At 44.4% G+C, this 20,144-nt stretch overlaps 1 protein-coding gene across 11 annotated transcripts in view; it reads right to left on the bottom strand.

The window, feature by feature from the left end:
* Nucleotides 1–20,144, bottom strand: part of NEDD4L (NEDD4 like E3 ubiquitin protein ligase) — a 363,163-nt gene that overhangs the window by 16,378 nt on the left and 326,641 nt on the right. For all 11 annotated transcript variants that reach the window (XM_077816704.1, XM_077816707.1, XM_077816708.1 and 8 more), the window contains 4 exons: nucleotides 18,097–18,218; nucleotides 16,714–16,784; nucleotides 14,158–14,253; nucleotides 1,049–1,122 (listed from right to left, as the gene is read on the bottom strand). In XM_077816704.1, coding sequence (XP_077672830.1) covers nucleotides 1,049–1,122; nucleotides 14,158–14,253; nucleotides 16,714–16,784; nucleotides 18,097–18,218 — 363 coding nt within the window. The remainder of the gene's footprint in view (nucleotides 1–1,048; nucleotides 1,123–14,157; nucleotides 14,254–16,713; nucleotides 16,785–18,096; nucleotides 18,219–20,144) is intronic.

Below are 20,144 nucleotides of genomic sequence, written 5' to 3'. Positions count from 1 at the left end.
ATGGGAACAGGGAATGGGGGTGGGGAAATTGGAATCATGTTTTGCTAAAAGGGGAAATGGGAACAGGGACACAGGTAAGGCTCTGTGGGGTCAGAGCTGGGAAGGAGGACACTAAGGAAGGAAACTGGAATTATGCTTGCTGGAAGTTCACCCCAATAAACATCGAATTGTTTGCACCTTTGGACTTCGGGTATTGTTGCTCTCTGTTCATGCGAGAAGAACCAGGGAAGTAAGTGGGTGAAGGAATAAGCCCCCTAATAGAGCTTTTCTTTATTGCTCATTATTAAGAAGAAAGAGAAAATAAATGTTTATAGCACCTAGTTTTGTGCGTCTGCAAACACAACAGTCAGGAAAAGTGACATGTCTTCAATCAAGTAAAAACAATTAGGCTTGTATGTATATTTTATATGTTAGCAGCAGCAACAGACAAGAATTCATAAAAACAGAGGAGAAATGAGAATTTCTAATGGTTTTCCCAGGAGAGTCAGTCAGTACACTGGAAACCTGCCAACAATATAAAGTAAAAAAGTAGCAACTATTCCTTTTACAGGTTCCAGTTCAGTATGTTACTTAAGCGTGTGCCTAACTCTCATGCATCTTGCTGAACTGTGACCAGAATGTTGAACAAAACATTTATAAAATACTACGCAAGTAAAAAGAGTTTTGTTTATGAGTGCTTGTTAATACATTAATTAGAGCTTTACTGTTTGCTAATTAGTATTAATAATGGCAAAACCCAGAATGGATAGATACCCAGTATTGAAAGTACCACCTGCCAAAACATCAAGATGGCTTTTAATACATTCCATGCATTGGGTTGATTAGTCTTGGTTGTACTTTCTACAGTGATTAAAAATGATAAAACCCAAACCAGCAAAACACTAATACTCAGACAAACCATGTTAGTAAAAAGGATTTTTCTACTTAATGATCAGTTGTCTGTAGAATTTATGCTGCACACTGGAATATCGTAGCAGGTTAAGTTCCAAAAAGCATGCTACTACGGTTAGTTAGACTTTTAAATTAATACAATAAAGTATATACGTACTCAATATATTCCCTTTTGTTTTCATTTGTTACCATGATTTCTGACCCATTTGGCTTCAAATCGACTTGATATGTCTGTATTTTAAAAGACAAAACAAACCAAACAAACAGAACATGGAATTATTTCAGGAAATATATCTCTAAGATCTACTATCTTTGAATAGTGTGTTAAAAGTTCATTAGGAGACCGTTATTACATAAGTATCTGTTAAACTATTTTCTAATTCATAAGCCCTCTATAGATTTCAAAGTATGTTAAAAAGTAACTAATATGTAGAAATAGCTAATGAGGCTTTTATACTGAGTGTCAAGATGTTTCATATTTAAAGCTAGCTAATCATTAGGACAGATTTCTGTATGGTCATTTATGAGCTTGCATTATGCACTGTATTGACTGTGAAGCAAATTTTGGATTACCACCGCACAACACTTGGGACAGCAAGCCTGCTATGGTGGCTATCTTCCAGCAACACAAAGCTGCTACAGTGTCAGCTTAACTGGCTGGGGTAGTATTTCTCCAGCATGGGCAAACCCCTGGGTAGTACAGGGAGCAGTGTCCAGGGGTAAAAGAAAATGAGTGCTGGGGCCATGGCAGCTAGACATAAGACAGACATGGGTTGCTTTAACTTATGCTAGGGACTGGTCCAGTCTGTGGAGGGAACAGGATTGGGGGCTATAAAGGTGGCACTTTTACCCTCTGCATCTCCTGAACTGCCTACTACCACACCAGAGTCTGGGTCATTCTCCTTCCGTCTCCATTCATGAATGTCCCCTCTTCCCATGCAGAAAAGGGGATATCATTCACTACCATGGCTCCATCTCCCCTTCTCCAGATTCTGTATGGGGGGGTTTATTTCACATGGCTGGGGTCGCTTAACGGGTGAAGTCTGAGTGGTGGGTGACGTCTGAGTGGTGGGTTACACACATCATTCCCTGTGGAGCTTAGATGAGAAAAACACAGTCCAGGCTGTATGCTCTTTTCTATGGAGCCTCCCCTTTGAGGTGGTGCCAGAGCAAGAGGGTGCCCCTGGAATCTATGCAGATCTGAGGTGCCCACTACAAATGAAATCTCCTTTAGTAGTTCATTAATACTGAATTGTTTAGCAGGAGGGACATTATCAGAACACTAGGTCAGAGTATGAAGAATCATTTGGATAATGAACACGTTACAGTTTTGGCAAAATGTGGAACAGCTATCTCAAGATCTAGACAAGTATTTTGAAGAATTTTAAAAGTTAGCAGACAGCATAATAATCAGAGAAACTTTGATTTGGAAAAGGGCACCACCACGAAGCAGATTAGAAGATTTTGTTAAGCAGAAAAACCATGAGCACAGAATTCTAAAGAACGTTTCTGATGATTATATAATTCTGCTAGAAAGTGAAGTAACCTAGATGGGGAAAAAAGTATTAAGACTGAAAGCAATTTACTGTATTTGTTTGCCACTTACTCATTGGTAGATCCTTTAAAACAAGAAATGTCAAAATTTACAGTAAACTAAAATAGATGCAAACAATGATCTGAGGAAAATAAAACTGACAAACAAGAGTTCAACAAAAGTTACTCTGGATGAGCACTGCATAAGCCAGAGAATGGGATCTTTTAATTAAAGAATGGAATGGCAGATTGAGCACAAGATGAGCTGTAAAACAACATATGTCCCTTAGCAGCAGCTGCAAAGGAAAAAAAACAAAAACAGTATATTTGTCATGAAAGCGAATACAATGTCTTCAGGCTAGTCTCCAGATTCCTGACTAACACATGGGAACAGCCAAACAAGTCCCTGAGAGAACCCTCTGAAGTACTAGTCCGAGTTCACATTATGCTGGAACTGGACTCTAGGTATTTAGTCAGAATCTGTGACTACACCTACAGTGCAAACATGAGCTTTGATTCGCTCCTGCAGTGCAGGATGTCCATTTGGTCTGGACAGTCTCTATGTAAAAGAATAAATGGACACATGTCATAAATATAAGGGGAAGGGTAAACCCCTTTGAAATTCCTCCTGGCCAGGGGAAAGCTCCTCTCACCTGTAAAGGGTTAAGAAGCTAAAGGTAACCTCGCTGGCACCTGACCAAAATGACCAATGAGGAGACAAGATACTTTCAAAAGCTGGGAGGAGGGAGAGAAACAAAGGGTCTGTGTCTGTCTGTATGCTGTGCTTGGCCAGGGATAGACCAGGAATGGAGTCTTAGAACTTTTAGTAAGTAATCTAGCTAGGTATGTGTTAGATTATGATTTCTTTAAATGGCTGAGAAAAGAATTGTGCTGAATAGAATAACTATTTCTGTCTGTGTATCTTTTTTGTAACTTAAGGTTTTGCCTAGAGGGGTTCTCTATGTTTTTGAATCTAATTACCCTGTAAGATATCTACCATCCTGATTTTACAGGGGGGATTTCTTCATTTCTATTTACTTCTATTTTCTATTAAAAGTCTTCTTGTAAAAAACTGAATGTTTTTTCATTGTTCTCAGATCCAAGGGTTTGGGTCTGTAGTCACCTAGGCAAATTGGTGAGGCTTTTTACCAAACCTTGTCCAGGAAGTGGGGTGCAGGGTTTTGGGAAGTATTTTGGGGGGAAAGACGCGTCCAAACAGCTCTTCCCCAGTAACCAGTATTAGTTTGGTGGTGGTAGCGGCCATTCCAAGGACCACGGGTGGAATACTTTGTACCTTGGGGAAGTTTTGACCTAAGCTGGTAAAGATAAGCTTAGGAGGTTTTTCATGCAGGTCCCCACATCTGTACCCTAGAGTTCAGAGTGGGGGAGGAACCTTGACATGGTGGCATAGTGGTGGGATTAACCTGAAATCATTTTGAGATCCAGTTGAGATTTTTTGAACTAGAAATACAGATTTTAAAAAGGAATTTTTTTTTTCCTTTGGAAAGCAGTTGAAACTGAAAGCAGATTGTTTTTCTCTGCTTTGTGGCCAAGCAGAGACAAAAGGGGATTATCTTGTGAATTGCAGGTTTTCTTTGCCTGGAGGCAGGGTACTTAACTCCTGCAGGGAAATTCACAGTCTTCCAACCCAGAGGGTTTTTTTTTTTCTTTCCTTCCTAAAAGTAAATAGGGGGTGTGTGCTCTACCCATTTGCCTGGAGACAAAAGTGGCAGGGTGTTTTTTTTTTAGGATTTTGATTTTTTTTGTTTTACAAGGAGCACAGGTTTGAAAAGGAATTTTTTTTTCTTTGGGCTGGGTAAGCAGGTTTCCAAGTAGCTGGAGGTTTTTTGCTTTAAGTTGGGCCCAGAGCAGAGACAAGGGAATTGTCTTTTTCTGTAGGCTGACAATCACTATCAGAGAATAGGTATTCTATTCCAGCACAGCAAAATTTTACAGCCAAGTTTTGTTTTTTATTTCTAAACCTCGGGTGTAAAGTTAGTTAAAAACAGAGAGGTTAGAATGACCAAATCCTCAGCTCGACTACAGCTGGAATTAGCCAAATTTCAGGCTGAGGAAAGACAAAGGGAACATGAAAGACAGATAGAACTCATGCAGCTGAAGAAGGAACAAGAAAGGGAGGCAGCGAGAGAAGCAGAACAACACCAAGCGGCTGCTCACAGGAGAGCTATGGAAGCGAGGGACAAAGAACTGGAGGAGAAGGAAAAAGAGAGGAAGTATGTGGAGGAGATGGAGAAGATAAAGGCTCAGCAGAATATCCCAACAAACCCTAGTAATCCTTCTCCAAGTACCACTTCCCATCCCAGAAAGTTCCCCACCTACAAGGCAGGCGATGATACTGAGGCCTTCCTAGAAAACTTCGAAAGGGCCTGCCTTGGGTACAACATCTCTACTGACCAATACATGGTAGAGCTGAGGCCGCAGCTCAGTGGACCCTTAGCTGAGGTGGCAGCTGAAATGCCTAAAGAACACATGAACAAGTATGAACTGTTTAAATCCAAGGCGAGAGTCAGAATGGGGATAACACCCGAGCAGTCTCGTCGGAGGTTCAGAGCCCTAAGGTGGAAACCAGACATGTCATTTACCCGACATGCCTACCACATTGTGAAACATTGGGATGCCTGGATATCAGGAGCAAGTGTTGAATCTCCAGTAAATTTGCCCTTCCTAATGCAAATGGAACAATTCTTAGAGGGTGTTCCTGAGGAAATAGAAAGATACATCCTAGATGGGAAACCCAAAACTGTAATCGAGGCAGGAGAGATTGGAGCCAGATGGGTGGAGGTGGCAGAGAAGAAGAAAACTGGTCGCAGTTGGAGCGGAGACCAGAAGGGACCACCCCAGACCACACCCTATTACCGGGGGCCGCCCAAGGCCCCACCTACCTTCCAAAGAACCCTCCAGACCCCTTATCGTCCCGCCACCCCGCTCTCCAGCAACCCTCCTCGCCCCAGTGACCCGTCAGCTGGACGATGTTTTAAATGTAACGAGCTGGGGCATGTAAAGGCCAACTGCCCCAAGAACCCCAACAGATTACAGTTCATTGCACCGGAATCACACCAGAGGTCCACAGGCCCAGATACCTCCCAGATACCCTTGGAGCGGAGGGAAACTGTGAGTGTGGGCGGGAAGAAGGTCACCGTGTGGAGGGACACCGGAGCACAAGTGTCAGCTATCCATGCTTCCTTAGTGGACCCCAATTTAATCAACCCAGAGATCCAAGTGACGATTCAACCCTTCAAGTCCAACTCTTTCAATTTGCCTACAGCCAAGTTGCCTGTCCAGTACAAGGGCTGGTCAGGAATGTGGACTTTTGCAGTCTATGATGATTATCCCATCCCCATGCTGTTGGGGGAAGACTTGGCCAATCATGTGAAGCAGGCCAAGAGGGTGGGAATGGTCACCCGCAGCCAGGCTAAACAAGCCGTGAGGCCTAGCTCTGTTCCGGAAACTTCTATCAGGACCCAGTCAGAGGTGATGGACCCGGACCCCAGGCCAATGTCTGCAACAGCAGTAGTGGATCCAGTCCCAGAGACCCAGACGGAACCAGTCCCAGAACCGGAACCAGCCGAACAACCAACACCAGACCCCGTGCCAGCACTGAATCCAGTACTTGCAACCTCAACACCAGAGGGTCCCACCGAACCTGAACTGGCAGCAGCCGATAACCCTACACAAGAGGCTCAGCCGGAGCCTGAATCCCAACCTAGTGCACCAGCGGAGAGCGGTTCACAGTCAACAGAAACAGCTCCATCCCCTATATCGCTTCCAGAGGGACCAAGCCTAGGTCCACAATCCAATGAGGAACTGATGTCCCCATCATCAAGGGAACAGTTCCAGACCGAACAGGAAGCAGATGAAAGCCTCCAGAGAGCTTGGACGGCGGCACGGAGCAACCCACCGCCTCTCAGCTCTTCTAATCGATCCAGGTTTGTTGTAGAAAGAGGACTTTTATACAAGGAAACTCTTTCTGGTGGACACCAGGAAGACTGGCATCCTCAGAGACAGTTGGTAGTTCCAACTAAATACCGGGCCAAGCTCTTGAGCTTAGCCCACGATCACCCTAGTGGCCATGCTGGGGTGAACAGGACCAAAGACCGTTTGGGGGGGTCATTCCACTGGGAGGGAATGGGCAAGGATGTTTCTACCTATGTCCAGTCTTGTGAGGGGTGCCAAAGAGTGGGAAAACCCCAAGACCAGGTCAAAGCCCCTCTACAACCACTCCCCATCATTGAAGTTCCATTTCAGTGAGTAGCTGTGGATATTCTGGGTCCTTTTCCGAAAAAGACAGCCAGAGGAAAGCAGTACATACTGACTTTCATGGATTTTGCCACCCGATGGCCGGAAGCAGTAGCTCTAAGCAACACCAGGGCTAAAAGTGTATGCCAGGCCCTAGCAGACATTTTTGCCAGGGTAGGTTGGCCCTCCGACATCCTCACAGATGCAGGGACTAATTTCCTGGCAGGAACTATGAAAAACCTTTGGGAAGCTCATGGGGTAAATCACTTGGTTGCCACTCCTTACCACCATCAAACAAATGGCATGGTGGAGAAGTTTAATGGAACTTTGGGGGCCATGATACGTAAATTTGTAAATGAGCACTCCAATGATTGGGACCTAGTGTTGCAGCAGTTGCTCTTTGCCTACAGAGCTGTACCACATCCCAGTTTAGGGTTTTCCCCATTTGAACTTGTATATGGCCGTGAGGTTAAGGGGCCATTGCAGTTGGTGAAGCAGCAATGGGAGGGATTTACACCTTCTCCAGGAACTAACATTCTGGACTTTGTAACCAACCTACAAAACACCCTCCGAACCTCTTTAGCCCTTGCTAAAGAAAACTTACAGGATGCTCAAAAAGAGCAAAAAGCCTGGTATGATAAACATGCCAGAGAGCGTTCCTTCAAAGTAGGAGACCAGGTCATGGTCTTAAGGGCGCTCCAGGCCCATAAAATGGAAGCATCGTGGGAAGGGCCATTCATGGTCCAGGAGCGCCTGGGAGCTGTTAATTATCTCATAGCATTCCCCACCTCCAACCGAAAGCCTAAGGTGTACCATATTAATTCTCTAAAGCCCTTTTATTCCAGAGAATTAAAGGTTTGTCAGTTTACAGCCCAGGGAGAAGATGATGCTGAGTGGCCTGAAGGTGTCTACTACGAAGGGAAATGTGCTGGTGGTGTGGAAGAGGTGAACCTCTCCATGACCCTTGGGCGTATGCAGCGACAGCAGATCCAGGAGCTGTGCACTAGCTACGTGCCAACGTTCTCAGCCACCCCAGGACTGACTGAACGGGCATACCACTCCATTGACACAGGTAATGCTCACCCAATTAGGGTCCAACCTTACCGGGTGTCTCCTCAAGCTAAAACTGCTATAGAACGGGAGATCCAGGATATGTTACAGATGGGTGTAATCCGCCCCTCTGAAAGTGCATGGGCATCTCCAGTGGTTCTAGTTCCCAAACCAGATGGGGAAATACGTTTTTGCGTGGACTACCGTAAGCTAAATGCTGTAACTCGCCCAGACAACTATCCAATGCCACGCACAGATGAACTGTTAGAGAAACTGGGACGGGCCCAGTTCATCTCTACCTTGGACTTAACAAAGGGGTACTGGCAGGTACCGCTAGATGAATCTGCCAAGGAAAGGTCAGCCTTCATCACACATCTCGGGCTGTATGAATTTAATGTACTCCCTTTCGGGCTGCGAAATGCACCCGCCACTTTCCAAAGACTTGTAGATGGTCTCCTAGCGGGATTAGGAGAATATGCAGTCGCCTACCTTGACAACGTGGCCATATTTTCGGATTCCTGGGCAGACCACCTGGAACATCTACAAAAAGTCCTTGAGCGCATAAGGGAGGCAGGACTAACTGTTAAGGCTAAGAAGTGTCAAATAGGCCTGAACAGAGTGACTTACCTTGGACACCAGGTGGGTCAAGGAACTATCAGCCCCTACAGGCCAAAGTGGATGCTATCCAAAAGTGGCCTGTCCCAAAGTCAAAGAAACAGGTTCAATCCTTCTTAGGCTTGGCTGGTTATTACAGACGATTTGTACCGCACTACAGCCAAATCGCCGCCCCACTGACAGACCTAACCAAAAAGAAACAGCCAAATGCTGTTCAGTGGACCGGAAAGTGTCAGAAGGCCTTTAACAAGCTTAAAGCGACACTCATGTCTGACCCTGTACTAAGGGCCCCAGACTTTGACAAACCGTTCCTAGTAACCACAGATGCATCCGAGCGTGGTGTGGGAGCAGTTTTAATGCAGAAAGGACCTGATCAAGAATTCCACCCTGTAGTGTTTCTCAGCAAAAAACTGTCTGAGAGGGAAAGCAACTGGTCAGTCACTGAAAAAGAATGTTATGCCATTGTCTACGCTCTGGAAAAGCTACGCCCATATGTTTGGGGACGGCGTTTCCACCTGCAGACCGACCATGCTGCACTAAAATGGCTTCACACCGTCAAAGAAACTAACAAAAAACTTCTTCGGTGGAGTTTAGCTCTCCAAGATTTTGATTTCGACATCCAACACATCTCAGGAGCTTCTAACAAAGTGGCTGATGCACTCTCCCGTGAAAGTTCCCCAGAATCAACTGGTTAAAATCGTCCTTAAGATGTGGAAAATATTGTTAGTCTTTATGTACTTGGTAGTATATTTAGAGATGCATGTGTCTTATTAACTCTGTTTTTCCTAGAGCTCCAGGAAGAAATCCCAGCCAGTGTTTCACCCTAGCTGAGATTTGGGGGGCGTGTCATAAATATAAGGGGAAGGGTAAACCCCTTTGAAATTCCTCCTGGCCAGGGGAAAGCTCCTCTCACCTGTAAAGGGTTAAGAAGCTAAAGGTAACCTCGCTGGCACCTGACCAAAATGACCAATGAGGAGACAAGATACTTTCAAAAGCTGGGAGGAGGGAGAGAAACAAAGGGTCTGTGTCTGTCTGTATGCTGTGCTTGGCCAGGGATAGACCAGGAATGGAGTCTTAGAACTTTTAGTAAGTAATCTAGCTAGGTATGTGTTAGATTATGATTTCTTTAAATGGCTGAGAAAAGAATTGTGCTGAATAGAATAACTATTTCTGTCTGTGTATCTTTTTTGTAACTTAAGGTTTTGCCTAGAGGGGTTCTCTATGTTTTTGAATCTAATTACCCTGTAAGATATCTACCATCCTGATTTTACAGGGGGGATTTCTTCATTTCTATTTACTTCTATTTTCTATTAAAAGTCTTCTTGTAAAAAACTGAATGTTTTTTCATTGTTCTCAGATCCAAGGGTTTGGGTCTGTAGTCACCTAGGCAAATTGGTGAGGCTTTTTACCAAACCTTATCCAGGAAGTGGGGTGCAGGGTTTTGGGAAGTATTTTGGGGGGAAAGACGCGTCCAAACAGCTCTTCCCCAGTAACCAGTATTAGTTTGGTGGTGGTAGCGGCCATTCCAAGGACCACGGGTGGAATACTTTGTACCTTGGGGAAGTTTTGACCTAAGCTGGTAAAGATAAGCTTAGGAGGTTTTTCATGCAGGTCCCCACATCTGTACCCTAGAGTTCAGAGTGGGGGAGGAACCTTGACAACACAAATCAGACATCAAGAATTATAACATTCAAAAACTAGTTGGAGAACACTTCAATCTCTCTGGTCACTCGATTACAGACCTAAAAGTTGCAATTCTCCTACAAAAAAACTTCAAAAACAGACTCCAAACAAGAGACTGCTGAATTGGAATTAATTTGCAAACTGGATACTATTAACGTAGGCTTGAATAGAGACTGGGAGTGCATGGGTCATTACACAAAGTAAAACTATTTCCCCATGTTTATTTCCCCCCCTCCACCCCCCACTGTTCCTCAGAGGTTCTTGTCAACTGCTGGAAATGGCCCACCTTCATTATCACAACAAAAGGTTCCCACCCCCACGCCCCAGCTCTCCTGCTGGTAATAGCTCACCTTAAGTGATCACTCTCCTTACAGTTTTCAGAGTAGCAGTCATGTTACTCTGTATTTGCAAAAAGAAAACGAGTACTAGTGGCACCTTAGAGACTAACCAGTTTATTTGAGCATAAGCTTTCGTGAGCTACAGCTTATGCTTATGCTCAAATAAATTGGTTAGTCTCTAAGGTGCCACTAGTACTCCTTTTCCCCTTACAGTGTGTATGGTAACACCCATTGTTTCATGTTCTCTATGTACATAAATCTCCCCACTGTATTTTCCACTGAATGCATCCGATGAAGTGAGCTGTAGCTCACGAAAGCTTATGCTCAAATAAATTTGTTAGCCTCTAAGGTGCCACAAGTCCTCCTTTTCTTTTTGCGGATACAGACTAACACGGCTGCTACTCTGAAATTTGGTCTAGGATTCATCTTAAGGGAGACAAAGGATGAAAGGCACTGGTTGACTTTAAGCTGCTGTTCTGCTCCTGGCAATTTCTACTGCCAGATCCTGAAATCTAGTTCTACTGGTGGAACCCATGAAGTGAATCTAGCCCATGTTAGGTACAACCTTGTACTTCACTCTCAGCATCTTCATTTCAGAAGTCGCCAGTAACTAGGGACACAATAAACTAAGTACCTAGTAAAATGGTGCTGAGAAAAGAGAGATTTGATAAAAACTATCACCAACATGGGACGGACACACACGCAGAGCACAGAGACTCCCAGCTATGCAATACCTGAAGGTCAGAGAAGACAACAAAAGAAAATCACAAATAAAAGAACAGCTTTAGCCTCCTGGTCAAAGGGGATAAAGATATTCAGATCCCAGACACAAATCATAGAATCATAGAATATCGGGTTGGAAGGGACCTCAGGAGGTCATCTAGTCCAACCCCCTGCTCAAAAGCAGGACCTATTCCCAATTAAATCATCCCAGCCAGGGCTTTGTCAAGCCTGACCTTAAAAACTTCTAAGGAAGGAGATTCTACCACCTCCCTAGGCAACGCATTCCAGTGTTTCACCACCATCCTAGTGAAAAAGTTTTTTCTAATATCCAACCTAAACCTCCTCCACTGCAACTTGAGACCATTACTCCTTGTCCTGTATGGCATCCAGGAAGAGGCAGGATTTTGTTGCTGTTTTGTTCCCATCACCAGAAGCTACATTGCATTTAGACAATAAGAAACAATCTCAGAGCCATTATGGGTTCTGAATGTAGCACAGTGTCCTTTCATTTTATGTTCTTGAAAGGAGGCTCCCCAGCACTTCACATATTTATAATAGCCACCCCATGGATTTCCTGCCTTGTTTGTAAGAACTATCAAAATCCTCCCCATGTTGTTCATTAAAGGAGAAAGAACAGATGTTTGAAATTCTATTACTGTTCTTCACTTCTTGCATATTTTTGGTCTATGTATATAGAACAAAAACATCAAGGACAATAGCAAATTCAGGAAGCAAAGATGTCTCCTGCTCTGGTATACACAACTTCCTTAAGGATTTCATCCAGTCACTTACACAAGGAGATTCTCAGGGAGCTAGTTCCTCAGAGCACTTCGGTGCGATACAGTGAAATCAACTATTGGAGAAAATTTGGGCTGTTGTGTTGTCATCTAACACATATGCTACCTTCTAAAGGCTTTTGCAGCAAAAGGAGCTGTCAGCATTTTGCCTAGTTGTGAGTTTCATTAGTCTCTGGCTGAGCTGTGATTCCTCAGTCCCATAACAGGTCCCATACTCCCTTACCAATGACCTGCTTCCATTTATACCTTTTGGGGGAAGCAAGAAGTATCCTTCCTTTTGAAATTCCTTGTTTACCATTTCTAACCCCAGTCTACTGCAGTCAGACTGGAAATACTCCTGTACGTGCCACTGCTCCTTGTGGGATTTCTCTGCATTAATGTGGGGAGTCTACCAGTCTCAAAGTTGAGAGGGAAAGTAGTAGACCAGAAGGAAGGGGAATGTTTTCAATTCTACCATTGCAGAAAGGAGGTGACGCGACAAATCAGGCAACACCACCCCTCCACCACTCCCAAATGACATGGATACTGGCTGGCCCCAGGAGAGGCACCAAAGAGAGATGGACTGCTGGCCAGACGGTGGGACTGGGGGTAGTCAGGTGGGGAAAACAGCAGGGGGTGCGGGGTGGGGGAGAAAGAAAAGAAATGGATGCCCAACCTGGCCTGTATCTCTCTTCCCCCACCACCCAGGAGTTGAGGAAGTTCCTGCCCTATGTGGCTCTCCCAGAGGCTATATGGGATGCAGGGGGTAGCTGGGAGGACCCTGGCCTGAGTCTCTCTCTAGCCCTCTGCACCCCTCTGGGAAATGTGGGAGCTCTGGCCTTTGTGGTGCCCCAAGTGGAAGGGGAGGAGGGAATGGACTGATGGGGCCAGATACTAGTCTAAGTGTGCGTGGGGGAGACTTGTGGAGGGAGTGCGGAAGCCTGATCCAGTTCCTGCTCCATGTACTGCCCCCAGCAGGCATCTTGTGCCACTAAGGCAGTGTGCTGAGTGTGGGGGAAGGGAATCCAGCCTAGTTCCTTTCCCCTTTCCTTGCCACAACTATTCTGTTAGCTTCCAGGCACTCCCAAGTAGCCTGTGCTGCCTTGGCAGTGGTGGAACATTTAAGGGGGTGGGGTAGCGGGGCCTGGGCCAGCCCCCATGGGGGGCAGGGAGGGAGCACTGACCAGCCCCGCTCTGCCCCCAGCCACAGCTCCACACCCGGCTGCAGCCCCGGCTGCTGGCCCACTCTGTGGCCTAGCCACGGCTCCGTTCCCAGCCCCAGCTGCGGCTCCACTCCCAGTGCTAGCCGTCATTCACCCCTGGCTGTAGCTTTGTTCCCAGACCCAACCCCAGAACCTCCCACAGCTGTGGCCCCAGCCTCGGCCCCATTACCCCTGTCCATACTCCCCCCCCCCAAACTCCAGGAGGGGGGAGGGAGGAGAGCACTTCTGAAAACTTTGGGAACCACTACCTTAGAACATTTGTGGTGTTTAGTTACTTTGGCAGGCTGCCAGAGTTTTCCTGACAAATGTAAGTGAGAGACAGAAAATAGTGATTTTTAACAGTTTCTCAGCAAAGGCTTAACGGAATTTCATGGGACAAAGAAATGGCACTTTGGTAGCCTCAGGGTGGGTCCCCCTGCGAATATCAAAGGCCTGCTGCAAATATAGGTGGTGGAAGAGCTTCTAAAATGAATGTCACAAGAATCTTTTATAATGGAGAATGTTAGACAATGTAAAAATAGCATTTGCTACCAGTTCCCCCAAGAATAAGTTGGTTGTTCTTGATCTAGTTCATTTTCAATAGTGTGTATACAGTAAAAACAAACGCCATCTTCACTTGGCACCTTAATTGGCAGTCTGATCACAGAGCCCAAAGTCTGCATAGGGCATCAAGACACCTACTCTTTCACTCCAGAAGTGGTCCCTCCAGAACAAAAGCTGAGGAACTTTTCTAGCACAGTGTTGGAGAAGAGCTTGTGTACACCACTTCTTCCCATACAGTTTGTATGAGAGGATTGCTATTTAGTGCCCTCCTGGCCACTGGGCCTGAATGGACTTACTTATGGAACTTTCCCATAGTCTCAGCTGACCCCTGGAGAAAGGAGTCCAGGATCGGAAGCCTGCGTGGCAGTTGGCAGCACTGACCATTAACACTTGAAAGTTCTGACTGAGTTCCCAAACCACAAATACTGCCCAGTATTAGTGAATGTTTGGCAGTAACTGACAAGTAAAGAAGAAGGAAAGGTAAGTTTGAAATCTTTGTTTTCTTTTTTAGTAACTGATACATACCTGTCCAAAGTTTTCCTCATCTATGCAAAACATGAGATCCAGCTCCGTAGGGTCATTTTCCAGGATCCATTTCAAAGAGTTATAATATTCACTATCCTGTAGTAACAGACCAGGTTACGATTAAGCACTCTTTGAAAATGCGTACATTATTGTTTACTTGACATTACATGCTATAGGCTATAAATATAAAAACCAATAAACTGAAATTAGAGCTCTAGAAATAATTAAAATGGACTGCAATCTCTCACATTTCTTATCTGATTATACAGTCTTCCTTTTCATTTTGGTACAGCTATAACAAAGTGGAAATCAGATAGTTTGCATTATTAATTTACATTATTCCTGAATACTATATTTTCTATGTTCACACTCATGACTGTGTTATTTATACAAAAATAAATCAAATTAAAATGGTCTGTAATAGCCCAGTAGTATCATTTCATTCCAAGGCAAAGCTGATACCAATTTATTAAGTTGCTTTATTAAGCTGAAAAAATCTATCAGCTACTAGATGCCTACTGTTTCCCTGGATGGTTCATATCCTCAACTTCTCCTAGATTTACAATGAAAGTGTGAGCCAACAGGAGAGAAAAAACAAAACAAAAAGAATAGTGAAAACGGCACCTGCAAAGGTGATCAAAAATTAAGGTTTCCAATTACAAGAGGCAAAAAAAGTAAGTGAAAAGTTTATTAACTCAGAATCAGATCAGAACAAGGTTTGTTCATTGGACTGAACAAGTGACAAGCAAACTCCAGTGAGCGTGACAAAGACAGTGGGAGGAGGAGGAGCACAGATCAAGCAGCTGAACGGCGTTTTTAAAGCAGTGCATTCACGGTCATGTGTCACTGATCGAAAAATACCCGTGACACTCTAGACACCAACAAAGATCAACTGCATCTTGCTCCTCTCCCATGGAACAAACTGTTGAGAAGACCAAGAAGAGTTGTTGTAGAACTAAGAACTAGTCAGGCAGCATCGGTTTTACATCTGGTTGCAGGAATAACAGAAATGATCCAGGGGGATTATCAAGACCTTGAACCCCATCCCATGGTAAGGGGGGGGGGGGGAATTGGGTAAGGGGCAGGGAGTCCCGGGGGGCAGTCAGGGGACAGGGAGCAGGGGGTGGTTGGATAGGCATGGGAGTCCCGGGGGGGCCTGTCAGAGGGCAGGGGTGTGTATAGGGGTTGGGGCAGTCAGGGGACAAGGAGCAAGAGGGATTGGATGGGTCGGGGGTTCTGAGGGGGGCAGTCAGGGGGAGGAAGTGGGAGAGGGCAGATAGGGTCTGTGTCTAGGGTGGGGGGACTTGCAGAGTGATCTCCCACCTCTGCAGCCTGTGCTCCCCACTGCCATGCTAGACATTTATTGACATTGTGCAAAATTTTTCAGAATTTTTGTTCTTTTGGCGCAGAATTCCCTCAGTAAAAATGTAAGTCACAGAGATAATTGTCCTGCTGTAGTCACAGAGGTAACTGTCCTGGGTTAGGCCTCAGCTAGAGCATTGTGTCGAATTCCTGATGCCACTCTTTACGAAAGATGTGTTTAAACTGCCTAGAGCCCAGAAAGAACAACAAAAATGATAAAAAGGCTTAGGGAACAGGACCTATGAGGAAAGGATAACAAAAACTGAGCAAGTTTCATCTTGAAAAAAGACATCTGAGGAGAAACCTGATAACAGTCTTCAAATACGTTAAGAGGATGGTGACCAATTGCCCTCCATGTCCACTGAAGCTAGGTCAAGAAGTAATGGACTTAATCTGAAGCAAGGGAGATATAGATGAGATATTAGGAAAATCTTTCTAACTATAAGAGTAGTTAAGCTGTAGAACAGGCTGCCAAAGGAGGCTGTGGAATCCCCATCACTGGAGGTTTTTCAGAACAGGTTGGACTAAAACCTGTCAGGGCTGGTCTAGCTTTATTTGGTCTGGCCTCATCACAGGAGACTGGACTTGATGGCCTCTCAAGGTCCCTTTCAGCCTTACATTTCTATGATTCTATATGCCTGCCCATTGGTCTACTTAGTTTGGGAAGGGAAAGGAGGAAGCAGAAAGTCTACAGCATAAATAAGAAAACAAAAAAGCACCTCAAGTTGTTTTTCTAATTGACCTATTTTTCCCCATAATTTTAATGGATTACGCCTAAAATCACTATCTTGGCAGACACAAAAGTACATCTATTAAAAAATAAGAAATGTTCCCCAAGTTCTCACCGCTCTAACTTGTGTTTGCCACCATGTAGTTTATTAGAAGTATTAGCTTTTACAATTTCCCCAGAGAAGAAACTCATGTAATTGACAACACTAAGAAGTTATTTGCAGTGTTGTTGTAGCCGTTTTGGCCCCAGAATATGAGAGGAAGAAGGTGGATGAGGTAATATATTTTATTAGACCAGTTTCTGTTGGTGAAAGAGACAAACTTTTGAGCTCCAAGACAGACCTGAAGAAGAGCTCTGTGGAGTACAAAAGCTTGTATCTCTCACCAACAGAAGTTGATCCAATAACAGATATTACCTTGCCCACCGTGTCACTCAACACTAATAAGTTTTAAGTGTTCACTTACCACTGACTCCATGTCTTTCAGTGTTATTTGTTTCCCTAGCATCATCTTATAAAAAGGCCTGATGAAGAAGCCTGAAAAAAACAACCCGAAGAGGCACAAGTAAATAGATTGACTCAGCAAATAATAACACTGCTAAAACCAGCACTCTTTCACACCTTTCAATGTCCCAAGGAAAGAATACGGAGAGAATTAGAAAAGAAAAAAATACCACATTGATATCAGATTAGCAAGTGTAAAACAAAGAATTATAATCAGCAGCCACTGCAGTGTAATACATCCTAGTAGTAACAGTACAAGCATAGGACATTTCTTGGGGATTAACAATCTGCTAAGAGAGATGACATCCTGAAGTGAAGCCAGGGGGCCGTTCATTAACCACAGCCACTCATTACAACAGTCCCTTGGAAGTGTCCTGTGTTACTGTTGTAATTAAAACTGATCACTATCCCTAGCCTTCCACAACAATCCACCCAGCATCCACATCCACTGTCATTCTGACAGAGTCCTTGGGAGAAAATGAGTTGAAATAGCACTCCAGCTGCAGCAGCTGCACAGAAAACCCATATTTTAGTATTATGTATTGCCTCAAGGTTATGATGTAGCTTGCGGCAATTCCAATTATTAATTTGTTAGAGGATAAGATCATTCAGGCAGTGGAGGAAAGAGAGCGTAACCTCCACTATTCTGCTCTACCCACCATAGGTCAAGGCATAGAATAGATTTGTTCCGGTTTAAAAAAGCATCGTATTGCTTTAGCTTGCCAATGGCAAAGAAATTGCCCTCTGTTAATACAGATACAACTGCTTAAGTCAACACGACTTTCCCATCTTTTCTGTAAGCACAGAGGACCAGTTCTCCACTCCATGGCAACAGATTTATGGCAGTGTAACTATGAATGGAGCTACAATGTAAAAGAGATGTAAAAGTCTGGAGAATTTAGGTCCAAGGGTTGAGCTCCCAATTTATGAGGTGCCATTCTGCTCTGCAAAGTGACTGTAAAAATGACATTGTGAAGTTGCATGGTTTATTGTGCCTTAGTGACTCCAGATAAAATGGACTCAGTTTAGAAAGAGTCATCTTTATAATTGCATGCTTATTTCAGGATCCCAAGGTCAACCTGGAATATTTCTCTCTCACACCACACCAGTAATAAAAGATTCTACAGATCAAATTATATCCTCACTGCCACTTGTGCAACCTCACAGCCTTCAGCTGTGGCTGATTTGAACATAGGAAGCAATTCTGTAGGTGATGCGCTAACAGGAACAGAATGCAGCTCACTCTCCTTTAGCTATGCTGGCTCTGCAAGGGCTCACAGGAGTAAAAGTCAATAAAAATGACACATGCCATAACAACATTTATTATTTTTTTTTTTAAACTCACCATCTAATAGCTTCCCATGAAACACTGCCAGGCCAGCAACTCGTCCAATAAATGTGAAATAGGACAGATGATCTTCATTACAAAGACCTGAATTGGGATTAATCTGAAGGGTATAGTTGTCCCTTTTTTTTTTGAAGAGAAAAAAAAAACTTTAAATAATCAAGTAGTTGACTTCAGATACATTAATAAGCAATTTGACTTTGGGCCATCTATTTTCTATTTCTGCAGTCAAGTAGGTCAGTATTTAAATTTGTCTTTGTGTGCCTTAGCTGCTGCATTTTACAGATTGCTTACTGGGGTGAGGGAGTCAAAACTGTATTGTTAGGAATGTAAGAATCACCATACCAGAAGTGACTGACATTGCCACTTGTGTGATACCTGTCTCCAAGTGTGGTGAATGCAGGATAGGTGAGAATGGCATTACACCCTATTCTCCACCGTGCACCACTTCACCACAGGAAAAATGTTATTTTTCTTAAATATGTAATACCTCTATAGCCTTCACCAGATGACCAAACTGAGGCATGTACAAACACAGAAAAGGACATAGTCCTTGTTCTGAAGGGTTTATAGTCTAAGACATGACCTGAGCGAGTGATCAGGTTATGCCATGCAGCGCAAGGACTGCTGCTGCTGCTGTGATTTTATCATTCCTGTCGCTAAACCTAACAGCCAATACTATTCTTATTCATATAGATGTCTAATTGTTTAAAAAAAATCTTAACATCGAGATGGGCCATTGGCACCACAGCAACCTCGAGAATGAAGTGAGAATGTTCTTTCACCCAGTCTGTATGCTGGGGGAAAAGAAGGGCACAAGGACAAATAAGAGGAGAGCTGTAAAATGATGACACATGAACAGAAAATAATACATTGCTACGATAAACACAATGATCACATGACCGTTGCCATGTGGCTGTTCACAATGTGAGTCCTGAACTCTCTGGCTGACAAAAGTAAAAATATTACACCCGGCCCCTGGGGAAGACAGGGTGAAAACCTGGCTCTATTGACGTCCATGGCAAAACTCCCATTGACTTCAACAGAACCAGGCTTTTACCCGAGAGCACTTAATATGACTATCTCTAGGAGTGTCCTCTTGTGGGCACATTGAATAGCACTGAGGGTATGACTACACCGCAATGTAAGCCCGTGCTTAAGCCTGGGCTCAAGCCTAACCCCCCTTGTGTCTACACTATTATTATGCTAACCCAGGGCTTGGATCCACGGTCCCAGGACCTGGACCCAGGGTCCCAGGACCCTGCAGGGCTGAGGGTCTGAGCTCAAGTTAAGCCACGACCTGGTTCTGAGCTCTATTGCTTTGCAGTGTAGATGCGGCCTCGCTTGACTTGGGTTCCAGGAGTCAGCTGGAAGTATCTCAATTCCATGGGACAATTTCCTTTGTCCTCTCTTTCTGAACAATCTGAAATCCACACTATTAAAAACAGAAGCCAATTCTTCTGATCACCGATCTGCAAGCACATTATCAGAGAGCCTCCTGTTTTGCAAATCGATCAAGCCTTTTGCAAAGCAAGCTGCTTCCTGCATGTTGAGCAGTAAAGATTTCCCACAGTGCACCACAGTCCTAGGGCTATGGCAGCCATATTTCGGTGTGTGTGTGTGGGGGAAGAGTAGGGACTCTGGGATATGGTTACTTTGACTCAGGTCTGTGCACTGCAGTGTGGTTCCCAGAGCCCTAGGTTCAAGCACGGGTGAGAAAAGTCTTAAAATATGGTTAAAATACAACATAGATGCTGAAGCCCAGGGTTTCCTATCATGGGTCAACTGATTTGAGTCCCACTAACCCTGGGTTTACACTGCAGCATAGACATACCCTGACTGGCTCAGAAAAGAGCCTTGTATAGTTCCCCTTCATCGAAGGAAACGTTGCTGTGAGGAGAAGCCTTTGAAAAAACTAGTGAAGGGAGAGGGAAATGTAAAAGAAGGTGGAAATGCAAGAGATCCTCAGGGGTGCAAGGTTCCCTGGCACCTGAGTCATAGCCAGAATTCCACCCAGGACTGGCTCTAGGCACCAAGCATGTGCATGG

The sequence above is a fragment of the Eretmochelys imbricata genome, chromosome 5 (assembly GCF_965152235.1).
Source record: "Eretmochelys imbricata isolate rEreImb1 chromosome 5, rEreImb1.hap1, whole genome shotgun sequence".
NCBI classification, from domain to species: Eukaryota; Metazoa; Chordata; order Testudines; family Cheloniidae; genus Eretmochelys; species Eretmochelys imbricata.
This window is presented reverse-complemented; position numbering and strand designations above follow the sequence as displayed.